The sequence below is a fragment of the Vigna unguiculata genome, chromosome 2 (genome assembly GCF_004118075.2).
Source record: "Vigna unguiculata cultivar IT97K-499-35 chromosome 2, ASM411807v1, whole genome shotgun sequence".
Classification (NCBI taxonomy): domain Eukaryota; kingdom Viridiplantae; phylum Streptophyta; class Magnoliopsida; order Fabales; family Fabaceae; genus Vigna; species Vigna unguiculata.
In genome coordinates this window covers 26321584-26346756 of record NC_040280.1, presented here as the reverse complement: position 1 = coordinate 26346756, position 25173 = coordinate 26321584, and the positions used below count along the sequence as shown (strand labels likewise).

At 33.0% G+C, this 25173-nt stretch overlaps 3 protein-coding genes across 5 annotated transcripts in view; all 3 read right to left on the bottom strand.

The window, feature by feature from the left end:
• Positions 1-283: 283 nt before the first annotated feature.
• On the bottom strand, positions 284-1813 carry LOC114173908 (WAT1-related protein At4g19185-like). 2 transcript variants are annotated; one of them, XM_028058579.1, is made up of 4 exons: positions 1502-1801; positions 1230-1292; positions 998-1114; positions 284-784 (listed from the first exon to the last, which is right to left on the bottom strand). In XM_028058579.1, the coding sequence occupies exons 1-4, from the start codon at positions 1717-1719 to the stop codon at positions 481-483; spliced, it is 702 nt and encodes a 233-aa protein (XP_027914380.1). In that variant the 5' UTR covers positions 1720-1801; the 3' UTR covers positions 284-480. The 2 variants fall into 2 exon arrangements, with proteins under 2 accessions (XP_027914380.1, XP_027914381.1); XM_028058580.1 differs by having other exon boundaries at positions 735-824; positions 1502-1813.
• Positions 1814-6544: 4731 nt separating this feature from the next.
• LOC114173673 (WAT1-related protein At4g19185-like) lies at positions 6545-10201 on the bottom strand. Of its 2 annotated transcripts, none has more exons than XM_028058189.1 (7): positions 9804-10201; positions 8653-8715; positions 8421-8537; positions 7996-8257; positions 7623-7778; positions 7095-7246; positions 6545-6931 (listed from the first exon to the last, which is right to left on the bottom strand). In XM_028058189.1, the coding sequence occupies exons 1-7, from the start codon at positions 10016-10018 to the stop codon at positions 6757-6759; spliced, it is 1140 nt and encodes a 379-aa protein (XP_027913990.1). In that variant the 5' UTR covers positions 10019-10201; the 3' UTR covers positions 6545-6756. The 2 variants fall into 2 exon arrangements, with proteins under 2 accessions (XP_027913990.1, XP_027913991.1); XM_028058190.1 differs by having other exon boundaries at positions 9290-10073.
• Positions 10202-17349: 7148 nt separating this feature from the next.
• The window catches only part of LOC114173677 (conserved oligomeric Golgi complex subunit 6), an 8967-nt gene continuing 1143 nt past the window's right edge, over positions 17350-25173 (bottom strand). Inside the window, exons 3-11 of the mRNA XM_028058196.1 lie at positions 22492-22639; positions 22287-22394; positions 21264-21331; positions 20942-21065; positions 20523-20669; positions 20158-20415; positions 19789-20073; positions 18878-19024; positions 17350-18031 (exon numbers count right to left, since the gene is read on the bottom strand). Coding sequence (XP_027913997.1) covers positions 17513-18031; positions 18878-19024; positions 19789-20073; positions 20158-20415; positions 20523-20669; positions 20942-21065; positions 21264-21331; positions 22287-22394; positions 22492-22639 — 1804 coding nt within the window. The 3' untranslated portion in view covers positions 17350-17512. The remainder of the gene's footprint in view (positions 18032-18877; positions 19025-19788; positions 20074-20157; positions 20416-20522; positions 20670-20941; positions 21066-21263; positions 21332-22286; positions 22395-22491; positions 22640-25173) is intronic.

The window sequence follows — 25173 nt, the reverse complement described above, 5'->3', positions numbered from 1 at the left end:
TAAATTCTTTTATCAGTTCAATTCCGTTCTGTTAAATGATTATGTAATTGTTAAGTGGCTGACGTGATTCTTATCTTATCATGTTTGTTCAAGTTAGCAAGACAGAACTAGATAGGAGAAAGTAGTCGACCAAATATGATACTAATAAGAGTTCATGATATTGTAGATTGATTTAAAATTCTAATGACTCACGGCATATATAACAGCTACTATTTCTGATTGCGTCAAAATCCAGTCACTTGACTCATTAACCATGAATAATGATGCAATCGCCACCAATACAAATCCGAAGAAGAATGAATATGCTGTGACAGATAGATTTGCAGGATACACTTTTAATAATGGTGCCTGAAAATGGCAAATGACAATCTCACAGATATAAGCTACAACTAATCAGATTAAGCTATCAAAGTCTGAAAAGACCAAGTATAAGACTATACACAACTGGTGAAGTGAGACTAAACAGACTAAGCAAAAGTGTTACAAAGAATTAAACACCTGAATAGTTAGAAAAGCAGCCATGCAGATGCAGTTCCCTATCAAGAACATAACCCCAACTTGAAAATGGTCAAATCCAAGAACCACTAAACCATTGATTAACAAACCAGAAGACTCTGCTTGGCCTCTAGAGCTTAGTGTATCACCTGCAACATGCTCTATTTCCTCATCTCCTATCACAGCTGAACCACGAAAAAAAACCAGCAATACAGCACCTAAAACACAGATAAGAGTTCCTCCAACCTTTACCACACCTTCATATCTGAGCAAGTTCAGTCTTTCTATGCTGCAAGAATGAGTTTACTGAGTGACACATCAATTTTGGCCTGAAGTGCTTGAACATGCAAATTCATGAACATAAAATTTCTGTATTATAATATGCTTGTGCATTAGTGTATGTGTTCTAGTAAAAAGATGAATGAATGATCAATGAACAAATTTTATATATTAATACACACAATAACATACACAAGAAGAATTAGATAAGGGTGAAACTTACCCCATGATTACAGAAAACAGAAATGTAAAGACTGGAACGCTTGGCTGTACAGCAGCAGCATAAGTTGGATTAGTGTATTTTAAACCAATAAGAAACAAGAGCTGGTTACCAAACACCCTGACAATGAATCATGAAGAAAAAAAAAATACAAATTATGCATCAATAAAACGCTATCCCTCTCATATATATATCAGGAGAAAGGGAAACAAGTGCATATAGCAAGAAATCATACCCAGTCAATCCAAGAAAGAAGAATGATAGCAGTAGCCTCTTGGTAATGGGTGGTCTAGTCCGTCTATAGAACAGTATGGTATGAAATATATCAGCATAACATTCTTACTGTTTTATTGTCAAATTTAGAAAAAAAACTACCTTTTTTATGTCTTTTTGTTAAAAAGCTAACTTTTTTACTTTCCCTTTTTGTTCCTTTTTGTCTTTTTTATGAATTGATGAATATATAAATTTTTCCCCTATGTATGAAAGAGGGATGAGAAAAGGGCAAACCTTTCATGGAAGAAAGCAAGGGGAGCAAGAACAGTGAAAGCAAGGAAATCTCTGTAGAAGCAGAAAACTAATTGGTTGACTCCAACATTAAGGGCCACTTTGGTGATTACAGTGTAGCCACCATAGAATAGTGGCACAAGTGGCATGCACAAATGAGCCTTCCACGTGTCACCGATCACTGATACTGCTGCCATAGATTGTGTAGCTTCTTCTGCCATTACAGAATCTCAATCTCAGCAAGAAAGACAGAGAAAGCAAAACAAATCGTCAAAGAATGAAAGACAAGTAATATGTGGAGGACACTCTACCCAGCGTATATATATGCGCGTGTCTTTACGACTTTTAATCGTACCATGGATGTGCCGTTTTTTTATACATAAGATAAAGATGATATTATTGCAAAAAGTTGCAAAAGATTCATTTAAATTCGTTTCGAGACACAATAAATGTGTATATTTTAGTTTTAATGTTTCTGTAAGATTAGTTGCAAGGTATCCAGTTTCGTCTCAATGTGTCTAAATGATATTCGCTTTTAATTTTGCATCTACTTATTACCCAAATTAGTTAATTTGCATCAATGTGGTCCCTTTTCGTTAACTCCTTTAAATAAGATAACGTTTGACTGAGTTGACCAGTTAAGTGAGAAAAAAATATTATGACGTGGCACGAGAGTAGTGTGTGATGTGGAACAGTGCAACATAAGAGAAAATTGAAAAGAAAAAAAGGCACGAATTGGGAACAGAATAGAATAGGGGTTTTCTGGAGTTAGGGTTTACGAAATTTGGATCATTTCATGCGTTGTGGACAAAATTGAAGGTGTAATTGACATCAAATTGGCAGCTATTTGGGATTGCAGGTGCACAAACCATTTGTTTTTGTCGTTGATTGCATTATTTGTTGTTGGAGTTTAGGGTTAGTGGTTGAATGTTGTGCGTGGTTTAATTTAATGGTGTTTTGGGTATTCTGAAGGAGATGGGTTATGCCAATGTGAAGGAGATGTGGTATTCCACCCACGACCCAGATACAGAACCAGGAGAAGAAACGCTGTGGTTATGTGACCCACACGAACAAGACGACCACGAATGGCTAAAACCATGCGACATTTCCCACTTCACTCGCCACCTTACCCCTGCAACAAATCAGCTTTCCGGCGAAAAATGAAGAAGAAGATGAAGATGGGAATGGGAAATTAGGGCTTTCTGAATGGGGACAATCAATTCAAATAGGGCATGACACGTTATCCACAAATTGCCACTGTACAATTATTTTCATCGACACGTATCCGTTCTGCAATGCCACATCACTGATTTGTTAACGGCGTTTCTGAAAACTTAACGGAATGGACCACATTGGTGCAAATTAACTAATTTGGGTGGGTACGTTGCAACTAATTATACCAAATTCCAAATTGTTACTTTTACCTTTATATAATTTTCGTACTGTTGCTTTTGATCTTTGCCATTTACTATAGTTAATAATAAAATATATCAATAAAATTTACGAGAAATATCTTAAATTAAGATAAAATTAAACTAGTTTTAAATGTATAATTCTTGTTTTTTGAGTCATCCTATTATTTATAAAAACAGCAATGCCTTTTTCATATGTGGTATTGAATAAAACAAGATTTTTAGTAATTGGTTATATAAGTAAAATAGATAAAGAATGACAAATTTATACAAAGGTTATACTTAGATGACATCTTGCAACACAGGGTAGGATATAACAACATAAGATTCCCTTTTTTTCTTATCTATTTTGAAAGTGTATGGAGTATTTTCTCATATAAACACTTAAGAGTGTGTAATATATACAAATTGAACCTCTTTTGACTTAAAAAATTCACAATAACATCTTTCAAGCATTAAATTTAAATGACAGAGGTTGAATTATTTATTTCTTTCAAAGATATCAACAAGGGTCATTTAAGCAAGAGATATGATATTTATTTTTTTTCTCCTATGGAACTAGTGTTACCAGCAATAGCGGACCATTGAAGGAACAACGGGAGCACGTTGCCTCCCAATTTTTTTTTTTAAATTTTTTTATTTTTTATATGAAAATTGTTTTTTTAATTATATATAAGAAATTTGATTTTTTTGAAAATTTTAAATAATAAAAGTATATATTGAAAATCAATAAAAATTAAAATAGATATCTTTTTATTTATTTTATAAAATACACTAATAAATAATAAAGTATAACATTAAATTTAATAATAAATAAATAAATTTATTGAAATATTTTTTATTTTCTCTCTCACTATTTTTGAGTTTCTACTCACTTTAGGTTTTTACTTGTTTTTTTTTTCTTTTGTTTATGAAGAAAAAAAAATTGAACACAAATTCATTATTTTGTGCTCACATTTTTTGTACGCTTTCATACATTATTGAAGAAAAAATGTAATTTTTTTTCTCAATTGATAATAAAATATTAGTGTAGTAATTAATATTAATTTTTATCTTACGAGCATTTCATATATTCAATTTTATAAATATAAAAGAAAAAGTAATGCACCAAGTGTTTTTTCATAACTGGTTTTTAATTGTGATTTGATTATCATATTTTTTTTATTAATATTGCAATTTTTATTTAGATTATGATAAATTATCTTTTAGTCTTTTTTTTAAACATAAGTATATTAATGAAGAAATAAAATAAGAAATTAATTATTTAGAAGTGATGAAATGGAAACCATTGTGAGGAAGAAAATAGAAAAAATCAATCTTTGACAAAAAATAGGAGAAAGTCAATCACAAATTGATTCTTTAATTTGTCTCGTCTTATTTTAACTTTTCTTGTTTTCACAGCTATAATAGAAAGATAATTTTTACAATGAAAATTATCACAACAAGATTGCAAAATAAAACGGATAATGAATTTCTTGCTGAAAATATGATTATTTACATTGAAAATAATATATAACTGAAAATTTTAATATTGATTCAATTATTAATTTAATAATGAGTTCAATAATCTGATATATCCATAATTAAGTATATCTTGGCTTCCTCACAAATATTGAGCAAGATCTACCACGGGTTACGAGTCCAGATTTTTTATTGAGTTTTTTAGTGTTGTCCTATGCTGAGCACTAAGCATACACTATGTTGGTATTTTAAACATTTTTTTAATATATTTTAAAATTTCAAAATCCGTGACCATCAAGATATTTTGAAGTCACATTAGAGCAACAACACAAAAAAAACCAACAAAGAATCCAAATTTTTAGTGTTACTCAAATGATAATATGATGAGTGAAGTGGGGAAGATTTTCCTTACTAGATGATATGTGTGAGATTGAGATGATCAAATGCATCATCTTCTTGTATCATGTACTAGTGTTGTATATAGTATGCAATTTATATTTTGGTTCTTTGTGGATATGATCATTATTGAAAATTTTCATATTATATGCTATTTTTCTTACAAATTTGTTAAAAAGTATTGTAAGAAAAGATTTTTTCTAAAAAATTTAATTAGCAAGTAATTCTTTTTGTGGGTAATTATTTCCTACAAAATTATAAAATTTAAAAGTTTTTTTTTTAAAAAGTATTTTATACAAAATATTTTACAAAAAGTTAGTAGAAATTTCTTGCAATTATTTTTTTATTCATGACAATATGTAAATATTTTCTACAAAATTTTTTTTAAAACAAAATTGACAAAAAATTATGGATTTTTTTAGTAGAGGTTACTCTTTAAATATGCACTATGATTATGACAATGACGTTTATGAGTATGTAATGAAAGATATATAAGAGCAGATTGTGACCGCAAATATCCTAGTATTAAATACATAACAGGTTAAGGAGATGAGATAAATGTGCTTTATGATCGTATGATTACTGTGAAAGTCTCACACTAAACGATGATAAGGTCAAATTAGAATATATATAAATGGTTGTAAAACATAAATTGAAAAATTAAAGTTTTTTAACTTATAAGAAAATCTGTAATTTATATGTTAGGGATTTGTAATCGGTAATAGTAATCCAGAATAAGTTTTTAAATCTGAATTAAATGTGGAATTTTAGAAAATTATATTAATACATAGATATAGATAACTTAAGTGTACATTGAATGATTATAAATGAGGGGTCTAGAATTTAATGAGAAGTTATATTGATAGATCAAAATTATTTGTAGGTTACTTTTTATTTGATCAGATTATTAATGCTATAACATTAATTAATTTGTTATTTTGGATCTTAGTATTACATTAACATACTCATAATCTTTTCATTTAAGGAAGATATTTATAATCTAAGTCTAATATTTGACAAAATTGGAATTAAGTTGTATATTAATCATAGGTAGAGACTTAAAAGGGAAAATTTGATTATTTATTTTGATCCAACCTGAAATTCAGCTCATATTTGCAAATAGCTTTACAATATAAAGCCAATTCTATTCTATCTCTCACCTTTTTTCTTTACCCTCTTTCTTTTAAAAATTATTTTTTAAATTATTCTTTGCATTTTGAGAAGTAATTTTAGAAATGTAAAATGAAGTCAGAGTCTGAAAAGAAAAAAGAAAAGTGTAAATAGAATCTCCAGAAATCCAATTTTTGTGCATTCATTATTGATTTTGTGCCATATCTTATAAGATTTATATTTAAAGTTAAAATAAATTATTTTTAAATAGACATAACTTAAAATATAAAGTAGAGTTACAATACACAATATAGTGCAAAAATATTTAAAAATATTAAAAATAAGGCAAATTTGTCTTCTATTCATCTTTTATACTTTCATCTCTCTTACTTTCCTACGAAATTTTCTGTTGGATTTTTGTTGCTGTTCCTTTATTGTGTTCTTGTAATACATCGATTATCAATAATTTTGACGTTTTAAAATATATTAAAATATCAATATAATGTATTTTTAATGTTCAGCAGAGAATACTATTAAAAGAATTAGTTGAGAATCTGGACTCCTTTTCTACCCAGCAAATGAAAGGCTAATTAAAGCCGATGAAACAGAACAAAACATTCAATTACTTTTACACTGTAACGAAGAGTTATCTCAGAACTGTCGACAGTTAAATTTAACAGGACATAGAAATTGGGAAGATATAAACATCATATTACATTTCACATTCACAGTTTGTCCTCAAACAACATTTCACATTTACTATATAAAAAACAAGCATACCATTTAAAAGGATAACAAAAACAAATTCAAGAATCATGAGAAAACTTTCCACAAAGCATTGCTGATGAATAATGAATTTGCTGAGTTTGGCTTTGATGTTTACGCTGGAGGACCCTGAGTGTGACCACTCTGGCATTCACCTTTTTCATGAAGAAGTGGTTCAGAGATCCAAGAGCCATTTGGAGTAACTCCATCATAAGTTTCTTGTTTTTCTCTATAAGATGCCCAAGTAACTAAATATAGACCAGTAACGATGAAAGTTCCCCCTATGATGCTATCATCATGACATGGATCAAAAAACAAGAACAAGAACAAAAAGTAAGCTCCTAAAAAAAGTATTCTTTATACTCTTTCTTGTTTTAAGTATTACCCTTTAAAATTCATGAGTAGTTAGAAAAGAATGCATCAAATATGTTGAAGTGGAAGGAGAGCTATACCTTCCCAGGTAAATTGGAGTGCCAAGGAAAATTTGGGAAAGGATTGCAGAAAATGCAGGTTGAAGAGGATTGTATAGGGAAACCAAAGCTGGCCCCAAGATCTTAGTGCTCCATGAAATGATTCCATAGTTAAGAGCAGATGCAATAGTTCCCTGAACAAGTTTGTGCATGTTAATAAAGCATCAAATAATCCATTAGAAGGTGAATCAATTAAAAACTATGTAGGAACTCAACATTAAAGACTTTCAATCTTTTCATCCCTTAAAATAAAAATCATTCCTTGTTTAACTTCAGTAGTTTATATCCAGTGTCATATTACTTAAATACAACTTTCAGTAACACATTGATGTGATCTTAGACTTCTGTGCTACACTGCAAGTCATTTTTTCCCTCCATTTAACAACCATGCTTCACCAGCTAGAACAAATTTTTGAACATGAACATCACAGCAGAATTGGACCAAAGGATCGGAAATTACTAATAAGAGTTCATGAGAAGGAAAATTGAATTGAAATTCCAGTGACTCACAGCATATGCAACAGCTAGTATCTCTGATCGTGTCAAAATCCATTCAGTTGACTCGTTAACCATGAAAAATGATGCAATCACCAACAGTGCAACTCCAAAGAAGAATGAATATGCCGTGACAGATAGATTTGCAGGATACTTTTTCAATAATGGTGCCTGAAAATAATTAATGGCAATAACTTAAAGGGGCCAACACTCTCCCAAGTAAAATAACCAAAGATCACAATAAATCAGTTCACAAACTAAGTGATGTTAAAGATTGGTGTTTCTAGCAATAAGTAAATTCATCTGATAGAAAGTACAAAATGATTGGTTTAATGCAAAGAATTGAAAGAAACATGTGACAGCTTTGATGAATGTAACAAAAAGAAACCTGAAGGGCTAGATAAGCAGCCATGCAGATGCAGTTCCCTATCAAGAACACAACCCCAAGCTGAAAGCTATCTAATCCAATATCAATAGCAAAACGAGAACTGTTGCCACTTGGTTTAATTTGTGTAACTTGATCCATTTCGTTACCCCCTATCACAGCTGGACCACGATAGAAAACCATAAATATGGCTCCTGAAACACAGATAAGAGTTCCTCCAGCCTTTGCCCAACCTTCATATCTGAGCAAGTTCAGTTTTTCTATGCTGCAAGATTGAGTTTGTTAAGCATACGTTATTCTGTGTTCTGGACTCTGTGAACAATTTCATGAGTCTACAAATTTCTTTGCTAAAATGATCAATAAATAAATTTTATATATTGATATAGACATTTGAATACTGAGAAGAAATGGATAAGAGGGAAACTGACCCCATCATCAGAGTAAACATAAATGTAAACACTGGAATTGTTGGCTGTACAGCAGCAGCATAAGTTGGATTAGTATAACTTAAACCAAGAAGAAACAAAAGCTGGTTGCCAAATACCCTGATCATGAATCATGGAGAAAAAAAATATATATATTATGGTGCAACAAAACACTATATATACCATTCATATATCAGAAAAATAAGAAATAAGTGAATATAGCAAGAATTCTTACCCGGTGAATCCAAGAATTAAGAATGACATCAATAGCTTCTTGGTAAGGGGTGGTCTAGTTCGTCTACAGCCAGTATGGTAAAAAAGTACAATTAGGATACTCATATATCAGAAATAAAGAAAGTACTATCACAACACAACTCATAAGACAGCACACAAAAAAAGTTTCAGGTTAAAATTTCACTTCTAAAATTTGACTGTGTATTCAGTTAAATGCACAAAAACAGATCATCATAAGACAGGTCCCTGGAACCATTATCAGTAGACAAGTATAAGTAGAACATTTCTACAATTTTTGGATGATGATTATGAACCTCAAACAAATATAAGCCAATTGGCACAGGTAAATACCAAGAATGATCTAAATTAGCAGAAGGAAAAAGGTATCAGTATTCTACAGAGTACATTTTCATAAAATTAGTATCATGAACCAACTAGGTGTGTTTGAGAGCAAGATTCTGTGTGATTGACATTAAAAGTCAATTTCACCTATTTTAACCTTTAATCATACATATACATCTCTAGCATGAGATGGAAACTCAAGAATGATTTTAAATTACTACTCTAGCATGTCCTATCACGCAATTTGTGCTGAAATTAAACAATTAATTAGAAAAATGAGGGGTGCAAGATCTTACCATAAACCCTTTGGTCATAATTGCTCCAATAAGTAGTATTCATGAATCAACTATTTCCAAAAGCCTAGCCCTTTGGATAAAAACATACAATACATCTTTAACAATTACCAACATGCTACTGCGAAAATCAGAACATGAACGAAGGTGCAAAGGTGTTTAAGGTACAAAGAATTCTAAAAAATTGTCCAAATTTCTATCAATCAGTAAAAGTTGAGTCAAGATGCCAACGAGCAATTATTCATGTCTAAATGTGAAGGTAAAAAGGTAAAAAAAAAAAAAAAAACACTTTTATTGTTAACTGTCCTCTCAGTGTAAGGAATTTTTACACAGTTAACAAATCAGAAATTTCCGAACCCTGTTTCTTCAAATACTTTCTATAAGAAAATGAAAATCAATTTATTTTGAGATTGTGGAGAAAAGTTTTACACTCTCTCATAACATGCCAATCGGATTCTTTATCTCCCAACACAGCATAATCAGTAACAGTTGAAGGAGAAGGGGAAAAAGATCATGCCTTTCAAGAAAAAAAGCGAGAGTAGCAAGAATAGTGAAGGCAAGGAAATCCCTGTAGAAGCAGAAAACTAGTTGGTTGACCCCATCATTAAGGGCCACTTTTGTGATTACATGGTAGCCACCATAGAATGCCATCGACAGTGTCATGCTCGTATGAGCTTTCCACGATCTACCCCTCTCTGATACAACTCCCACTGATTCTAAATCTTCTGCCATTGCTGTATCTCAAATGGGGTTGAATGGAATGAGCAGAGAATGGAAGGAACACCAAATCTTATGCTTTCTTCCAGCTTCGAAAGCAATCTCACAAGAACAAATCAAAAAGTAGCAATCTTTAGGCTAAGCAGGGTTGAATGTTTGTTTTCATTTGAGTCAATTTTCTGGGTCTTTTCGTATGTGGTAGCTATAAATCTCAATCCTAATCAATGACGTGGATCCTAGGTGTATAATCTTAATCCATTATTAGTAATCACTGCACCCTCTGACAACTCATGTATAAAGTAATAGTCTCTTACTTTACATTAAGGATAATAAATGTCTAGTGCAATTTACGAATGGATATGTTACACTAATAAACAATCTAATCTAATCATAATGTTTAAGGGTATTAACGTTGAAAGAGAATGTTATACTAAACAAAAACATGTGAAGTGGAATAGTAGTACGAATATAGAACAATAACCGCAGGTTCCACCTTAATCATAATGAATCTTATTTTAATTATAGAAAATGTGTAAATTCACTCATATTTTACGAATTTAATCTCTAAAGCAGCCTATAGTGGTTGGAAGCAGAAAAAGTGTTAAAAAGTGTTAGTACTATGGTGCTTGATTTAGTCGCACAATGCTTAGAATAGTGAGATGTGGTTCTCTATTTTATTATATAAGAGACTTTATGTAAAGCTTTAAGATACACCAGAAATACAAATACTTCCTAGTGTAGTCGTGGACATAGGCATACACATTATACGCCGAACCACGTTAAATCCTCTGTGTCTATTTTTCTCTCTTTTACCATTTTTTTAGTATGCTCTGTGGTTGCAGCATTGTCTGATCTTCCATATCAGAAAAGATTTGGTTTCTATTTTTTCTTCTTGGGGATCTCAATTTAGAGAAGTAGTGAGAGCTTTGGTCAAAAGCCGCAGCAAGAGCTTTTGTAAAAGCAGCAAGAGCAATGGCATTGGAAGGAGGGAAGGTGAGGATTGAGAAGTTTGATGGCAGTGACTTCGGGTTCTGGAAGATGCAGATAGAGGACTACATGTATCAGAAGAAGTTGTATCTACCCTTAACAGGGCAGAAGCCAACTGACATGGAGCAGGCGGAATGGGATTTGTTAGATCGGCAGACACTTGGTGTGATCCGGTTGACATTAGCTAAGAATGTTGCGTTCAACATCATGAACGAGAACACAACCGTAGATTTGATGAAGACATTGTCAAATATGTATGAGAAGCCATCTGCAGCCAATAAAGTGTATTTGATTCGCATACTAGTCAACCTAAAAATGGGTGAAGGTAACTCGATTACTAATCATATTAGTGAATTCAATACAATTATTGCGCAATTGACATCAGTGCAGATAACATTTGATGATGAGGTGAAAGCATTAATTTTATTATCATCTCTTCCGAAAAGTTGGAGTGCAACTGTTACTGCAGTTAGTAATTCTACAAGTAATAGTAAGTTGAAGCTTGATAACATCCGTGACTTGATCTTAAGCGAAGATGTTCGCAGGAAAAGTTCAGGGGAATCTTCCAGTTCTAGTTCAGCATTGAGTACTGAAACTAAAGGAAGAAGTAGCCAGAAAGGTCGTAATCAAGGCCGAGGCAGATCAAAGTCTAGAGAGAAATCAAAACCAAAATTTCGGAATGATATCACTTGTTGGAATTGTCAGAAAAGGGGTTATTTTACAAATCAATGTAAGGCTCCAAGGAAGAACAACAACAACAACAAGAGGCAAGATAGTGATCAATCAGCAAATGCAGCAACTGATGAAATTGAAGATGCACTATTATGTAGTCTAGATAATTCTATTGACTCATGGATTATGGACTCAGGTGCGTCATTTCATACTACACCTTCCTTAGAATTATTATCTAACTATGTTCCAAGAAAGTTTTGGAAGGTCTACCTTATAGATGGAAAATCTCTTAATATTATAGGAAGAGGTGATATCAATATCAGAACCTCTAATGGAAGTGTGTGGACTTTGAACAATGTCAGACATATTCCTGCCTTAAAGAGAAACTTAATATCTATAGGGCAGTTGGATAATGAAGGTCATTACACCACCTTTGGAGATGGACACTGGAAAGTAATGAAAGGTAATTTTGTTGTTGCTCGTGGAAAGAAGCGAGGATCTCTTTACATGATTGCAGATGAGGATATGATATCAGTTGTAGAAGTTGGCAACAGTTCCTCTTTGTGGCATCAGAGGCTTGGGCATATGAGTGAGAAAGGAATGAAGCTCATGGTCTCAAAAGGTAAAATACCTAACTTGAAGCATGTTGATGTTGGACCTTGCGAACATTGTATCTTTGGAAAGCAGAAAAAGGTTAGCTTCTCCAAAACAAGTAAGTCGTCTAAAGTTGAAAGAGTAGCACCAATGCATACAGATGTTTGGGGGCCAGCTCTAGTGAAATCTCTTGGAGGTTCACAATATCACGTAACCTTCATTGATGACTCTACAAGAAATGTATGGGTTTATTTTCTTAAAAATAAATCTGATGTGTTTTCTGTATTTGAAAGGTGGAAGCAGGAGGTTGAGACTCAAACAGGTTTAAAGATTAAATGTTTGAAGTCTGATAATGGTGGAGAATATGATAGTAATCAATTCAAGGAGTTTTATTCAGAGAATGGGATCAGAATGATCAAGACGGTTCCAGGAACAGCAGAACAAAACGATGTGGCAGAAAGAATGAGCAGAACCTTGAATGAGAGAGCAAGATGTATGAGAATCCAGTCAGGATTACCCAAGGTATTTTGGGCAGATGCAATAAGCACAACAACCTATCTCATAAATAGAGGACCATCAGTTCCTTTAGGCTATCAGTTACCTGAAGAAGTATGGTCTGGAAATGAGGTAAACCTTTCACATCTGAAAGTTTTTGGTTGTGCTTCATATATTTTGTTGAACTCTAATAGTAGAGATAAATTGGACCCTAAGGCAAAGCGATGCTATTTCATTGGCTATGGATCTAACATGTATGGCTACAGGTTTTGGGATGACCAAAATAAGAAAATTATCAGAAGTAAAAATGTTACTTTTAATGAAAACATGTTCTATAAGGACAGGACTGCAGAATTTGCAAATGCAAATAAAAAACCAGAGCAGGTATCATTAGAAGAAATTTCAGAAAGTGATGTAGCCAACAGAAGGCAGAATACAGAAGTAGAGCCTGAGTCAGAGTTTGGGTCAAAACCTGAACATATAGTAGAGTCAGTAACTCCTGAATTACCGACTAGAAGGTCTAGCAGAACAATTGTAGCACCACAAAGGTACTCCCCTTCATTGCATTACTTGTTGTTGACTGATGTTGGTGAGCTAGAGCATTTTGCTGAGGCTATGCAGGGAGGTGAATTTATTAAGTGGGAGCTAGCAATGGAAGATGAGATAAAGTCTCTTCAGAAGAATAAGACATGGTCTTTAACCAAACTTCCAGAAGGAAAGAAAGTTTTGCAAAACAGGTGGGTCTATCGGTTAAAAGAAGAACCAGATGGCAGCAAACGATATAAGGCCAGACTCGTAGTGAAAGGGTTCCAACAGAGAGAAGGAAATTAACTTCACAAAAATTTTCTCTCCTGTTGTCAAGATGACTACCATAAGAGTTATCTTGAGTATAGTAGCTGCAGAAAATCTTCATCTGGAGCAGTTAGATGTGAAAACTGCATTCCTACATGGAGATCTTGAGGAAAAAATCTTTATGGCACAACCAAAACGTTTTGAAGTACAAGGCAAAGAGAATCTTGTATGCAAGCTTCATAAAAGTTTGTATGGCTTGAAACAAGCACCGCGACAATGGTATAAGAAGTTTAATGAATTTATGAGAAACTCAGGATTTCACAGATGTGAAGAAGATCATTGTTGTTACGTGAAGAAATATGTTGATAGTTATATCATTCTTGCCTTGTATGTTGATGACATGTTGATTGTTGGTGCTAATATGACAGATATTGACAGGTTGAAGAAACAATTGTCAGAAAATTTTGAAATGAAGGATCTTGGTCCAGCCAAGCAAATTCTTGGTATGAGAATTTCCAGGGATAGATCTAAAGGTATTCTAAACTTATCTCAGGAAAAATATATAGAAAAATTGCTTAGCAGGTTCAATGTTGGAAATGCTAAAACCAGGAATACACCTTTTGGGAACTCACTTAAAGTTCTCAAAAAGGCAATATTCTCAGACAGAGGAAGAAGAAAATCACATGTCTAAAGTGCCATATGCATTTGCAGTAGGGAGCTTGATGTATGCTATGGTTTGCACCAGACCTGATATAGCACATGCAGTGGGAGTTGTGACCAGGTTTCTATCCAATCCCGGAAAGGAGCATTGGGAAGGCGTGAAGTGGATATTGAGATATTTGAAGGGCACTTCAAAGATGCATTTGTCCTTTAAAAGAAGTAATCTCACTTTACAGGGGTTTTCTGATGCAGATTTGGGAGGTGATTTGGATGGTAGAAAGAGCACAACAAGTTATATTTTTATGTTGGGTGGCACAGCTATCAGTTGGAAGTCCAAACTTCAAGGAAGAGTCTCTCTTTCAACCACTGAAGTTGAATATATAGCTATCTCAAAAACAAAAAAAGAGATGATATGGTTGAAGAATCTTCTAAAAGAATTAGGAAAAGGGCAAGATGAACCTTCATTGTTCAGTGACAGTCAAAATGCCATTTGTCTTGCTAAAAATCCAATTCTTCACTCCAGATGCAAACACATTGAATTGAAGTATCATTTTATCAGAAACTTGATAAATGATGGAGATTTGATTTTGTTGAAGATTCCAGGTGCAGAGAATCCAGCTGATATGTTGACCAAGACTGTCACAACAACTAAGTTGAGGTTTTGCATTGCCTCAACTGGCCTTCGAGAAAATTGATGATGCAGGCACTACACTAGGTGGTAATGTAATCAAACCCCAAGTGGGAGAATTGTTAGTATTATGGTACTTGATTTAGTCTCACATCGCTTAGAATAGTGAGATGTGGTTCTCTATTTTACTATATAAGAGACTCTATGTAAAGCTTTAAGATACACTAGAAATACAAATACTTCCTAGTGTAGTCGTGGACATAGACATACACATTATACGCCGAACCACGTTAAATCCTCTGTGTCTATTTGTTTCTCTTTTATTCTTTCTTTTATTGCCTTGTTCCTAACAAAAAGACAAAAAAAAAATATGGTGTTATTAAGCAGACAAAAATGTGATGTAAGGAACCAAGAGATTGTTGTGAGCTTCTTTTAGATTTTCACGAATCTTAATAAGTCACTCTTTTTAGATTAAATTGAAGAAATTTTACATTTAATTTTTTGTTATTTTTTATTTATTTTTTAACTCCAACGAGTTTAATTATAAAATCCTAAGAATTAAAAGTATAATATAAAAACAGAGATATTGATAAAGAGTTATTTTTAATTATGTAAAGGTTCACTCACTATTTCGGAATTAAATTAATAATTGGCTTTATTTTATTTAAACAAATTTTAATAAACAATTAACGGTATGACAAGACGTGTACCTTCCGACATCCTTATCCGAATGTGGGGATGTGTCAGATGTAGGGCAAAGTAGTGTCTTTTTTTAGAACAATGCGAATGTGATGTGCAAACCTAAGATATATACAATAAGAGTTTTCTATAAAAAAATATTTTTCAATAAAAATACAGTTTTTACGAATTTTAAAATGTTCTTAAACAAATATTTTTTCGGTTTTAAAAGATTCATATTTATAAACTATATTAAAGCAATCTTTTATCGATATTAGTTTCGTTAAAAAACCTTTCATTTAGAATGTCCTAATACACAAAATTCAAGAATAAGAAATTGAAATTTATAGGAAAGCAAAAATAATGAAGTTAAATAAAATATAAATTAAAGAGAAAAATATATAGATATATAACAACTTGTATTTATCTATTCCTAATTAAATAAAAAATATAAAAAAACCTTTTAAAATTGTTTGATACGGGAGATGTATTTTATAAAAATTAAGTTATATAAAATTAAATGAATGCATATATAAAAGTAAAAAACAAGGCTATTTTATTCTTTAAAAAAATAAATAAAAAACACCTCTTCGTTCGCAATTTATTTCTGAAGTAATAGAGTTTAACAATGAATCTTGAACTTTTGTTTTACGTTTTCTTACTTTATTGGAAAAGATTGTGTATAGAAGGTTTTAATTTGTAGTCCAAAGAAAAAGCAAAGAAATTTGCATTTACTTTTCTTCAGAATAAATTTGGCCAAACATCAGCCTTTGACTAACAATATAATAGAAATGACAACCACATTTGTCGGCCAAATTTTTCAATGTAATCTTTCTTATGAAATTAGGATACTTACGTGATCATTAAAATTACAGGTGTTTAAGGATGTGTTTGAATTTGGAAAAGAGTGTGAGAATGAATTTGAATAAATTTAAATGGATGAATATGGGTAAAGGATATTATTGGGTAACACTAAAGGATTTTTTTCTTCAATGATTGTCGCACATGTTTCTTTTAGATTAACCCATTTCTGAATGGATTTTTTCAGTACACATAATCCGAAATCTATTGTAAAAAAAAAAAAAAAACATCTTGCATTGATGTTTTGACTTTTGGATTCTCTGTTGCTGAAATACTCGACAACGAGTTTTTCAATCCATATATATCCTACACTATTCTAGCACATCTATTTCGAAACGCATTTTAAAATTGTTCATTCCAGAATATGAAATATGTACTCCAAATTAAGCATTTTAGAATACAAATATACTTTTTGAAATATGTATTTCAAAATGTGAAATATGTATTGTGAATTAGACTTTCTAGAACACATTAATTACTTTCCAAAACACCTACCCAAAATTTGAAATATATACTTTAGATTAGACATTCCAAAAAATCCAAAACATGTTCCGCATCAAGGAATCTAAAAGGTGTTTTGAAATTACCAGAACATGACATAAATATACACCTCCCGTTTCCAAACTACATAATCCAAAAATGTTAAGAATTGAGCGAGCAATTGGGGAATTTTCTGAACTAGCCAATCCAGAAGGTAAAACGAAAACAGATTACTTACAACAATGATACAATGATTTGACAAAATGAAAAGTTTTTGAAGAAAAAAAAAATCACAAAACGATGCTCGACAGCAGAAGGCGTCAATGGGGAGTAGTTGCAGTGTGGGTGTTGCAATGAAGGGGTGGAACGAACAAGAGAGGAAAACTAATATGAGCGTTGGAGAAGAATCAGGGTGTATATTCAGTTACAACTAACGGATATTTTAGTCTTTTTAAGTAAAACCCCTAACTTTTATAAGAAAGTATTGTGCTAAGGGAAGTTTATAACACGGAAAGTTCATTCAATGAAATTATATTCATCAACAACAATACTCAAAGGCTAATAGTAGATTACAGAATGATTTAATAGAAGAGCAGTAGAATCCAAAATGAGATACAAGAGTTTATATACGTAATTAGCAAATAAAGGAAGCAAAACAAAACTTATATTCCTAATATAGTTCTTATCTGATCAGGAGGATGCCTTGCCAACGCCCTGGGGTCCGGATAACCATTTTTGGGATCCATAATAGCCTTATAAATAAGCTCGTAAGCTTCGGCCAATGACCTGGCCACGCCAATAGAAGCTTCAGAACGCAATCTTGGATCCTGCATCTGCTCAAATTCCGGCAGGGAACTTTCACTTCCCAAAATAAGGCCGAACAGAGCTTTCAAACACTCCGAAAGAATGGTTGGACCAGTGTCCTCCCTCTCAGCCAATGGGGTACCCACTTCGTTCTCCCCTTCCTTGTGGATTGAATTCTGCAAGAGAGGCATCTTTTCTGACAAATTACATCTTCTCAGGATTGCTTCGGCTTCTTTTTCCACAAGAACGCGCAAGTGATTATCAATCATTGCTCCGAGTCTATTCACGTAATCAGCGACAGCCTCGTATCCAGATAGAGGTTGTTGAATAGCACACAAGCAGTTAATGAGAAAGATTTTTGAAGGAGTTTCACTAGTCTGCAACACATGGCACGAGTTAATGCAAATGTCGCACAGAAACAAAAAGATATTCTACTGCATAGAACTTCCACAAGGAACTTAAATTTCTTTTTTTATTAAGATATATATGTTTAAGTTCGCCCATATTCCTTTCACACACCTGGAATAACGGAGTATGGAACTATATTTGTTGGTCCACAAGAATATACACTTACAACATAATTTCCAGTAAATTTACATATTACTTCAATTTTGTTGGTCCACAAGATCACTTAGAACATAATTTCCAGTAAAGTTACATATACTTCAATTTCAGGTTTTAGATTCCAAGTAAAGTTTTCATTCAATTGCTCGTAGCACTGATGTTAAAAGGATGTGTAGACAGACTCATGCACCAACATGGCAAATGAAAAGCACATGCAGACGCAAAAAACTGCAGATCATTGGGATTTATATTCTCTTACTAAAGAGTATACTAAGGAGACTGATTGAGAAATATAAATATATTCAAGTGTTTCTATTTACTTACAAAAGTATTACATGACATCTGCATTTTCAATACGAAATTTACTTTCTTTTCCACTGAATACTCTCCGCTTTTGTTTTCTTAATTAGTGCCCAATAGCATTCTCTCTCTCTCTCTCTCTCTCTCTCTCTCTCTCTCTATATATATATATATATATATATATATATATATATATATATTAAAATGCGGAGGAATAAAGTTTATAACAAAAGCAGAAGTTTGTTAAAGTGAAAAACTACACTAAAATCCTACAAGCAGCAATCTGCAAAACACAAAAGAGAAGGGAAAATTAAGTTAAAATGTAAAAAAAAGACAAAAAGAAAGGAGCAAGAACGGACCAGTGAGGATGAAGAAGAGCTACTATTTGACAAGATTGCATCCACTGATGATTTAGTATGTTGATTAGAATCAGAACTCGTCCTACTCCTCCTTGATGAATGGCTGACTACTTTTGACTTGTGTGCATCCGCTGCTTGTTCACACATCTGCAACAAATAGGAAGCTAAAGCTTTGATCTCCAATGGTTTATTAAATAAACAGCCAATGGAAAATGAATAACCATAATCTAGATCTCTTTTCAAATTGGAATGTTTTACTGTGGGTAACAAAGGGAAAACAAACCTAGCGTACTCCTATAACACAATATCAAATACGATTCTTATCACTCTAAAGCCAAAATAGTACAAGGGTCTACAACAAGGGCCTATTGTTAAGACAGTTGCTAAATATAAAGATGCCAACTTGGTTCAACTTTCAAAAGACACAATTGCTTATTTTTGTCAACTTTCTATGATAACTGAAACAATTGGCGTGATTATTTCTCCGAAAATTAAGCTTTACTAGACATGTAAAGAATTCCTAAAAGTATAACCCAAAATCAAATACCAAAATTACAGAAAAAAAAAATCCTAAATAGTAACTAGATAACTAACTAGCAATCTAACCTATAGCCATTTAAGACATCCTTGGCAGTAGAATTTAGCTCACAAGAGCCCCGAAGAAAATTCTGAAGTTCATATAGAAAAGATAAAACGTTGGAATCCAAGGGCAGCACTTCTATATCTGAATTTTACGCCAGCTAACTGTGTCATGTATATAGCTAAAATGTCAAGCACAATGTAAGTGACCATTTTATGTTAAGGTCAAATTTTATAGCAATATTTACAAATTCACATTTTTTTCCTTTCATGTTACACAGAACGATTATGCTATAAATTATCAACTGGAGGTAACAGATTTAGAAGCATACCTGAATTATTGGATCCAGTATAGCAGATACAACTGGACCAAAAGCAGGTTTCTGACCAGAAGCAGGAACCATCACGCTGTTGTAGGTGTCAATTATTTCAAGAAGTACAGATACCCCTTCCCTCACTGCTGGTGGTGGGGAAAGATCAACAGCTACAAGGGGGGGATACCGCAAAAGCTTTTCCCCTCGAACTTTCAAAATATCAAAACATGTTTTCTGAGCAGCATCTTTCAGTGCCCATAGTGTATTACAAAGTGCAGTTTCTCGCCCAAGTAAATCTGCGATCTATAAGATCATGAAAATTCATAAATATATAAATATATGGGATAACCAAAATCAAGAAAAAAGGATGAAGATGAGACAACTCACAGTATAGCAATAAAATTCAAGTGTATTACTGAGTTTGTAGGATACTATAAGACTTGGTTGAGACTGCAAAACTTGTTCAACTCTCAATTTAAATGGTCTACATACTCCTTCAAAAATTCTATCAAGAACAAACATCAAGTCAGATTCTGTCTTCCCGGATCCATTCTCAGTGTTGTTGGCGAATTGCTTTGATCCAGAATCAACAATAGCATCTGGATCAAGTAACACAGCTACAAGTTCTCGTTCAGATGCCAAGGCCTGCATACATACAAAAAACCATATGATGATGAACAAATAAGTCATGGCAGAATAATAGCATTCGGAAGAGGCTTCAAGCATTCATGCACAAGCCTTTCATGTCATACCTGATGCAACCAGCCTAGCATATCACCAACATATCGTAGTGGGTCATGAGCATGAACTTCAATTGGTCGAGGCAATCCACCAGGTCCTCCACGCGTAAGAGCACTTATAAATCTTCTAAATAATGCATTGTGTCTCATATTGGCAACCTGCAAAATTAGCAAAACAGTAATTTCTGATGCACAAGCTAAGGAGTCCAAGTTTCCATATTTAGAGAATAAGAATAATATTCTTTATCTGTTATTATGATGTGAGGTCCACGAGCAACTTTTTATAATTAATACCAGTAGATGATGCAACACAACATGTTTCAGAATGCAAAATATCTCATTACTAATATGGAAGATGGCAAATTTGAAATCCTAAGAAAAACAAGACTTATCAATTTAGACCCAGTCCATTAAATCAATGACAGAATTACCTCTTCTGCACAATATTTGAAAAGGACAGATCTTTCCCTGAGGTAACGCACAGCTGTTTTCAGAAGCTCGCTAACTTCCGGATTGTCAGTGTCCCCCAATTTTCTACATTCGGCCTGAACCCACCTAGAAATGAAAATTATAAGTAGTTATATATATATAATAAATCTAGTTGATCTCAGTACAAAGAAACAAACATCTATCCTTGACATCTATATCAACAATACAGAGATTAAAATTCATACTTCATACTCGTAGTAACTCAGATAAAATACAATTCATGTTCTAGTCTGGCCATATGAGCTGAACTAGATGAATCTTCACCTGCATAGGCGTTCATAAGCTCCTTCTTGATAAACAGCCATCATATCCATCAACTCTAAACCAGCACGCTGCAATGAAATTCCTTAATTTAATAAAAGTGTAAATTACTTTTAAACGAATAAAGTAGCAGCTAAGTATGGGGCAAACCTGCCAGAAAAAAAAAAAAAACAATATAAAGTGAAAATTTTCACAGAAAAGTAAACAGCGCACAATGACATTAAGAAATAGAAAGACCTAGTTGCTTTTTATAACTCACAGATATACAAATATTAAGTTGTCAGTGAATAAAATTTATCTAATTCTATTTAATTATAGAACATCTTACTGTCCATTTTGAGTTGTCAATAATGGGAATCTTTGGAACTCATACAGCCAGAACTAGAGTTGATACTTCAAATAAACGAATGAGAATACAGAGATCATGCATCCAAGAAACTTTCATTTTTGTCTCAAAGATTTGCACCAACTTGTTTGTGCCACTATTTTGAATATCTCCATAACTTTTCAAATTTTGAGATTTAACATAAATATTTTCCACATTCATCCTTGTAGCGCTATAACTAGCTTTGCAGCACAGTGAGCTAGATAAATATAATCACTCAGTCAACGAGAGGAAATATTGCATGAGACAATGACTAGCATTCCAAATTAAACTCAAATTATATACGCAATTTGGATTCAGAATTCAGATTGCCAACAGCAGGTTCAGTATTGCACAAAAACACATAACATAGGGGGATAGAGATGACAAGAAGATTATGTTAGGAACCAAGAATTGAAAAGAGCAAGAAAAGAAAGTTGTTATTGAATAGAATGAAAAGAACAAGAAATAGGAGAGCACTCTCTCCTTCAAGGGCTTCCCTTTCACAAAGAGCTAAAGCTCAATCTACAAAAATTCACCTCCTTCCACCCTCTCCTCTCCTTCTTTCCTATTTATATCTAACTAACACCTCAAGAAACTAACTCACGAATATTCTAACTATCTTAACTGATATCTCTTCTCTGTGTATCCAAACAGATTACCTGATGATGTGTCCTTAGCAATACTTTGCAATTGGCATGAATCTCTTGGACGTGAGATAATGCCTTGAAAAAGTTTTCATTCAGCTCCTCTTCTCTAAGTGCGTTTATCTACAGATAATCGACAACTAATTGTAAGCATTATTATGATACATGTATTTCATTTAATTCACAAAGCCATAGTTCAAAATTAAACATTTGTCTAAACCTCTTCAGGGGAGAGCTGATAGTCGCGTAAGAAACATGCCACAATCTCTTGTCGCTGTGTTGTAGTTTCAAGCTCCTGTTTGAGCCTCTCTGTCGTACTGATAATGTCAGTAGTGCTAGCACTACAACTATTCAAAGCCTTTGCTATCCTGTAAGAATAAAACCTCAAATTTTATCAGTACCAAAAATAAGAATTTATTCTATTGGAAAGGACAAAGAGACAGTTCCAATTTTCAAATATAAAACTGATATGTTAAAATCCTAACCCAAACAAATTGGTATAGCACCAAACAGACATGACTCGCAAGCTAGTTATTATGGTGCTGCACTGCTAAACCAAAATTGAGAATGACAAGCTAATTCAATACGGAATACAAAATTAAATTTGTTGATCACAAACCATATGCGTCTCTAATATGCTTGCAAACCATATGCGTCTCTAATATGCTTGCAAACCATATGCGTCTCTAATATGCTTGCTAGCCTGGAACTGCCTTCCTTGTATAATAATTTAGCAAACTTTTTACCCAAATCACCCACTTAAATCCCAACAACTTCATATCAAGTGATAGGAAACATTATAAATTAAAACCAGACCTCTAGACACACACCACAGCACTGAGCAACATATTTTGTTACTAATTATAGCTACTTTTTAATTATTTTCTGCATGTGGAGCATAAAATGTGTCCGAGTTATAAAACTATAGAAATCAGTGATTAATAATGTTATAACACGTCACGACCCAACAAAACTGTCTCCTCCTGGCTGCATCATTCTCACTTACAATATACCTGCCAGACTATGGTTGTGTTCCTTTGAGCGGATTCTTAAAATTCGTTGATTTGCGCGGACGGATTGTAAACCATTTTTGTGTTCTTATGACATGATTTGAGCATATAAGCAACAACGGATTTGCAAGGTAACTCCCAAATTCCATCTCCTCATTTTTGCGAAGATTTGCATGGATAAAGGATACATTTACCATTATATCCTCGTCATGTCTGACCTTGCTACATTCACGTAACCCACTCCTTTTGCTTTTCTGGCCATGCACAGGTAAGATTCCTGAGCTACGAGTGAGCACTATCCCTGTGTGTGGTGGCCATCATCGTCCAGGTGAGTAATGGTTGTCATGGTGATGGTGTAAGTGAAGAAGCAAGCCCAACCATGGGGAGAATCAGTTTCACAACCGATTCTGGTGTGCATTCAAAGGAGCCAACATCGGTTACCTAACCAATTACGTGCATCGAAAAAAGGCTTTGGAGAATCGGTTATGTAACCGATTCTCCAAAACCTTTTTTCGAGTGTGTGGTGTCATGTTGTTTGATAGTGGGATGATGGTGGTTCATGGGCAGTGTACATGGTTCTGAGTTGGTTATTTCTAAGCATTTCATGGATGTTGCAGGGTCATTGCGATGAAGGTGATAGCTAGAGGTGTGGTGCAGCCATTTCACAGTAGTTCTTGGTGTGTGCTTGTTAGTGTATGGTTATTGTATTTTGGGTTCACTTTATAGTGGATCTAATTTTTGGAAATTTCTTATGTAAGTGGTAGATATTCCTAAGTATTTCTGTGGCTGCAAGTGGTGTAGGTGGCTGCAATTGATGTAGGTGAACCTTCGTAATTGTATAATTCTTCAAGAGGTAAGTTGCTTTTATTTGTATCATGAAGAAAATCGTTATAATAATTCATGTTTCTGCATTTTTTTTTATTATGTGTATAATGTATGCTAGAATAACTTCCACAGTAATTTTTAAAATTGATAACTTCTACAGTAATTTTTATAACCAAAATAAAGATTGGATGTCAACATATTTTCAACATGAGAACTAAATAATAAGTAAATCTTGAAATTTCACTCATAAAAATAATTCTCATACAAACCATACTTCATTGTTTATTTATTTATTAATATTTATTAAATAACACTTTAAAATTTAATATATTTAAATCATCCAAAATTCATTTCATTTTACTTTTACAATCAAGGGTAATACAGTAATCTTCAAATTCTATCTATTATAACTTTTTTTATCTATCATGTCAGTCAACTCACTTATAAACTTTCACAAAATTCATCCACAAATTCATTCACTTTGCCCTCTCCATCCACCCAAAGGAACACACATATCCATCCATTCACATCCATCTAAATTCATCCTCACACTCTCCTCCAAATCCATCTCCCCAAAGAAACACACCCTAAGGTCATCTTTTAGCAAAACATGCTTATCATGTAGGCATGACAAATAAACTTGCATCAGACCTATCTCAATTATAGGGGGGGATCCCCTCATTAACCGGACATGGGTACGGGTAATCTCAAAATTTTAAATCAGGTAAGGAGACGGAGATAAATATGTACATATCCTTGTCCCCATTTCCATTTTAAATTACTAAAACACCCTTAGTTTATTAGATAACCTATAAAACTTATTTTCACTATTCTATTTGATAATCTGTTTTCTTTCATTTCAAAAATCATTCTTATGCTACACAATTCTTCATTAGCTCTCTCAACCGTTCAACTCATTTTATATCCATCAAGTTCACTTCAACCTCTAAGGTATTTTCTCTCTCAACATTTGCAAAAGTAACAAAAGTTGCAATTATCATGAAATTTCAATTATGTATAATTGTTTACTATTTTATATAATTATTTTATGTTTATGCAATTGTTAT

Coding starts and splice junctions, on each gene's coding strand:
- LOC114173673 (XM_028058189.1), bottom strand. CDS start 10,018: ATGGCAGAAGATTTAGAATCAGTGGGAGTTGTATCAGAGAGGGGTAGA. Junction 7,247..7,622: donor TACTAGCTGTTGCATATGCT/GTGAGTCACTGG, acceptor AAACTTGTTCAG/GGAACTATTGCATCTGCTCT. Junction 6,932..7,094: donor ACTCCAATTTACCTGGGAAG/GTATAGCTCTCC, acceptor TCATGATGATAG/CATCATAGGGGGAACTTTCA.
- LOC114173908 (XM_028058579.1), bottom strand. CDS start 1,719: ATGGCAGAAGAAGCTACACAATCTATGGCAGCAGTATCAGTGATCGGT. Junction 1,293..1,501: donor CTTGCTTTCTTCCATGAAAG/GTTTGCCCTTTT, acceptor ACTGTTCTATAG/ACGGACTAGACCACCCATTA. Junction 1,115..1,229: donor TTCTTTCTTGGATTGACTGG/GTATGATTTCTT, acceptor ATTCATTGTCAG/GGTGTTTGGTAACCAGCTCT.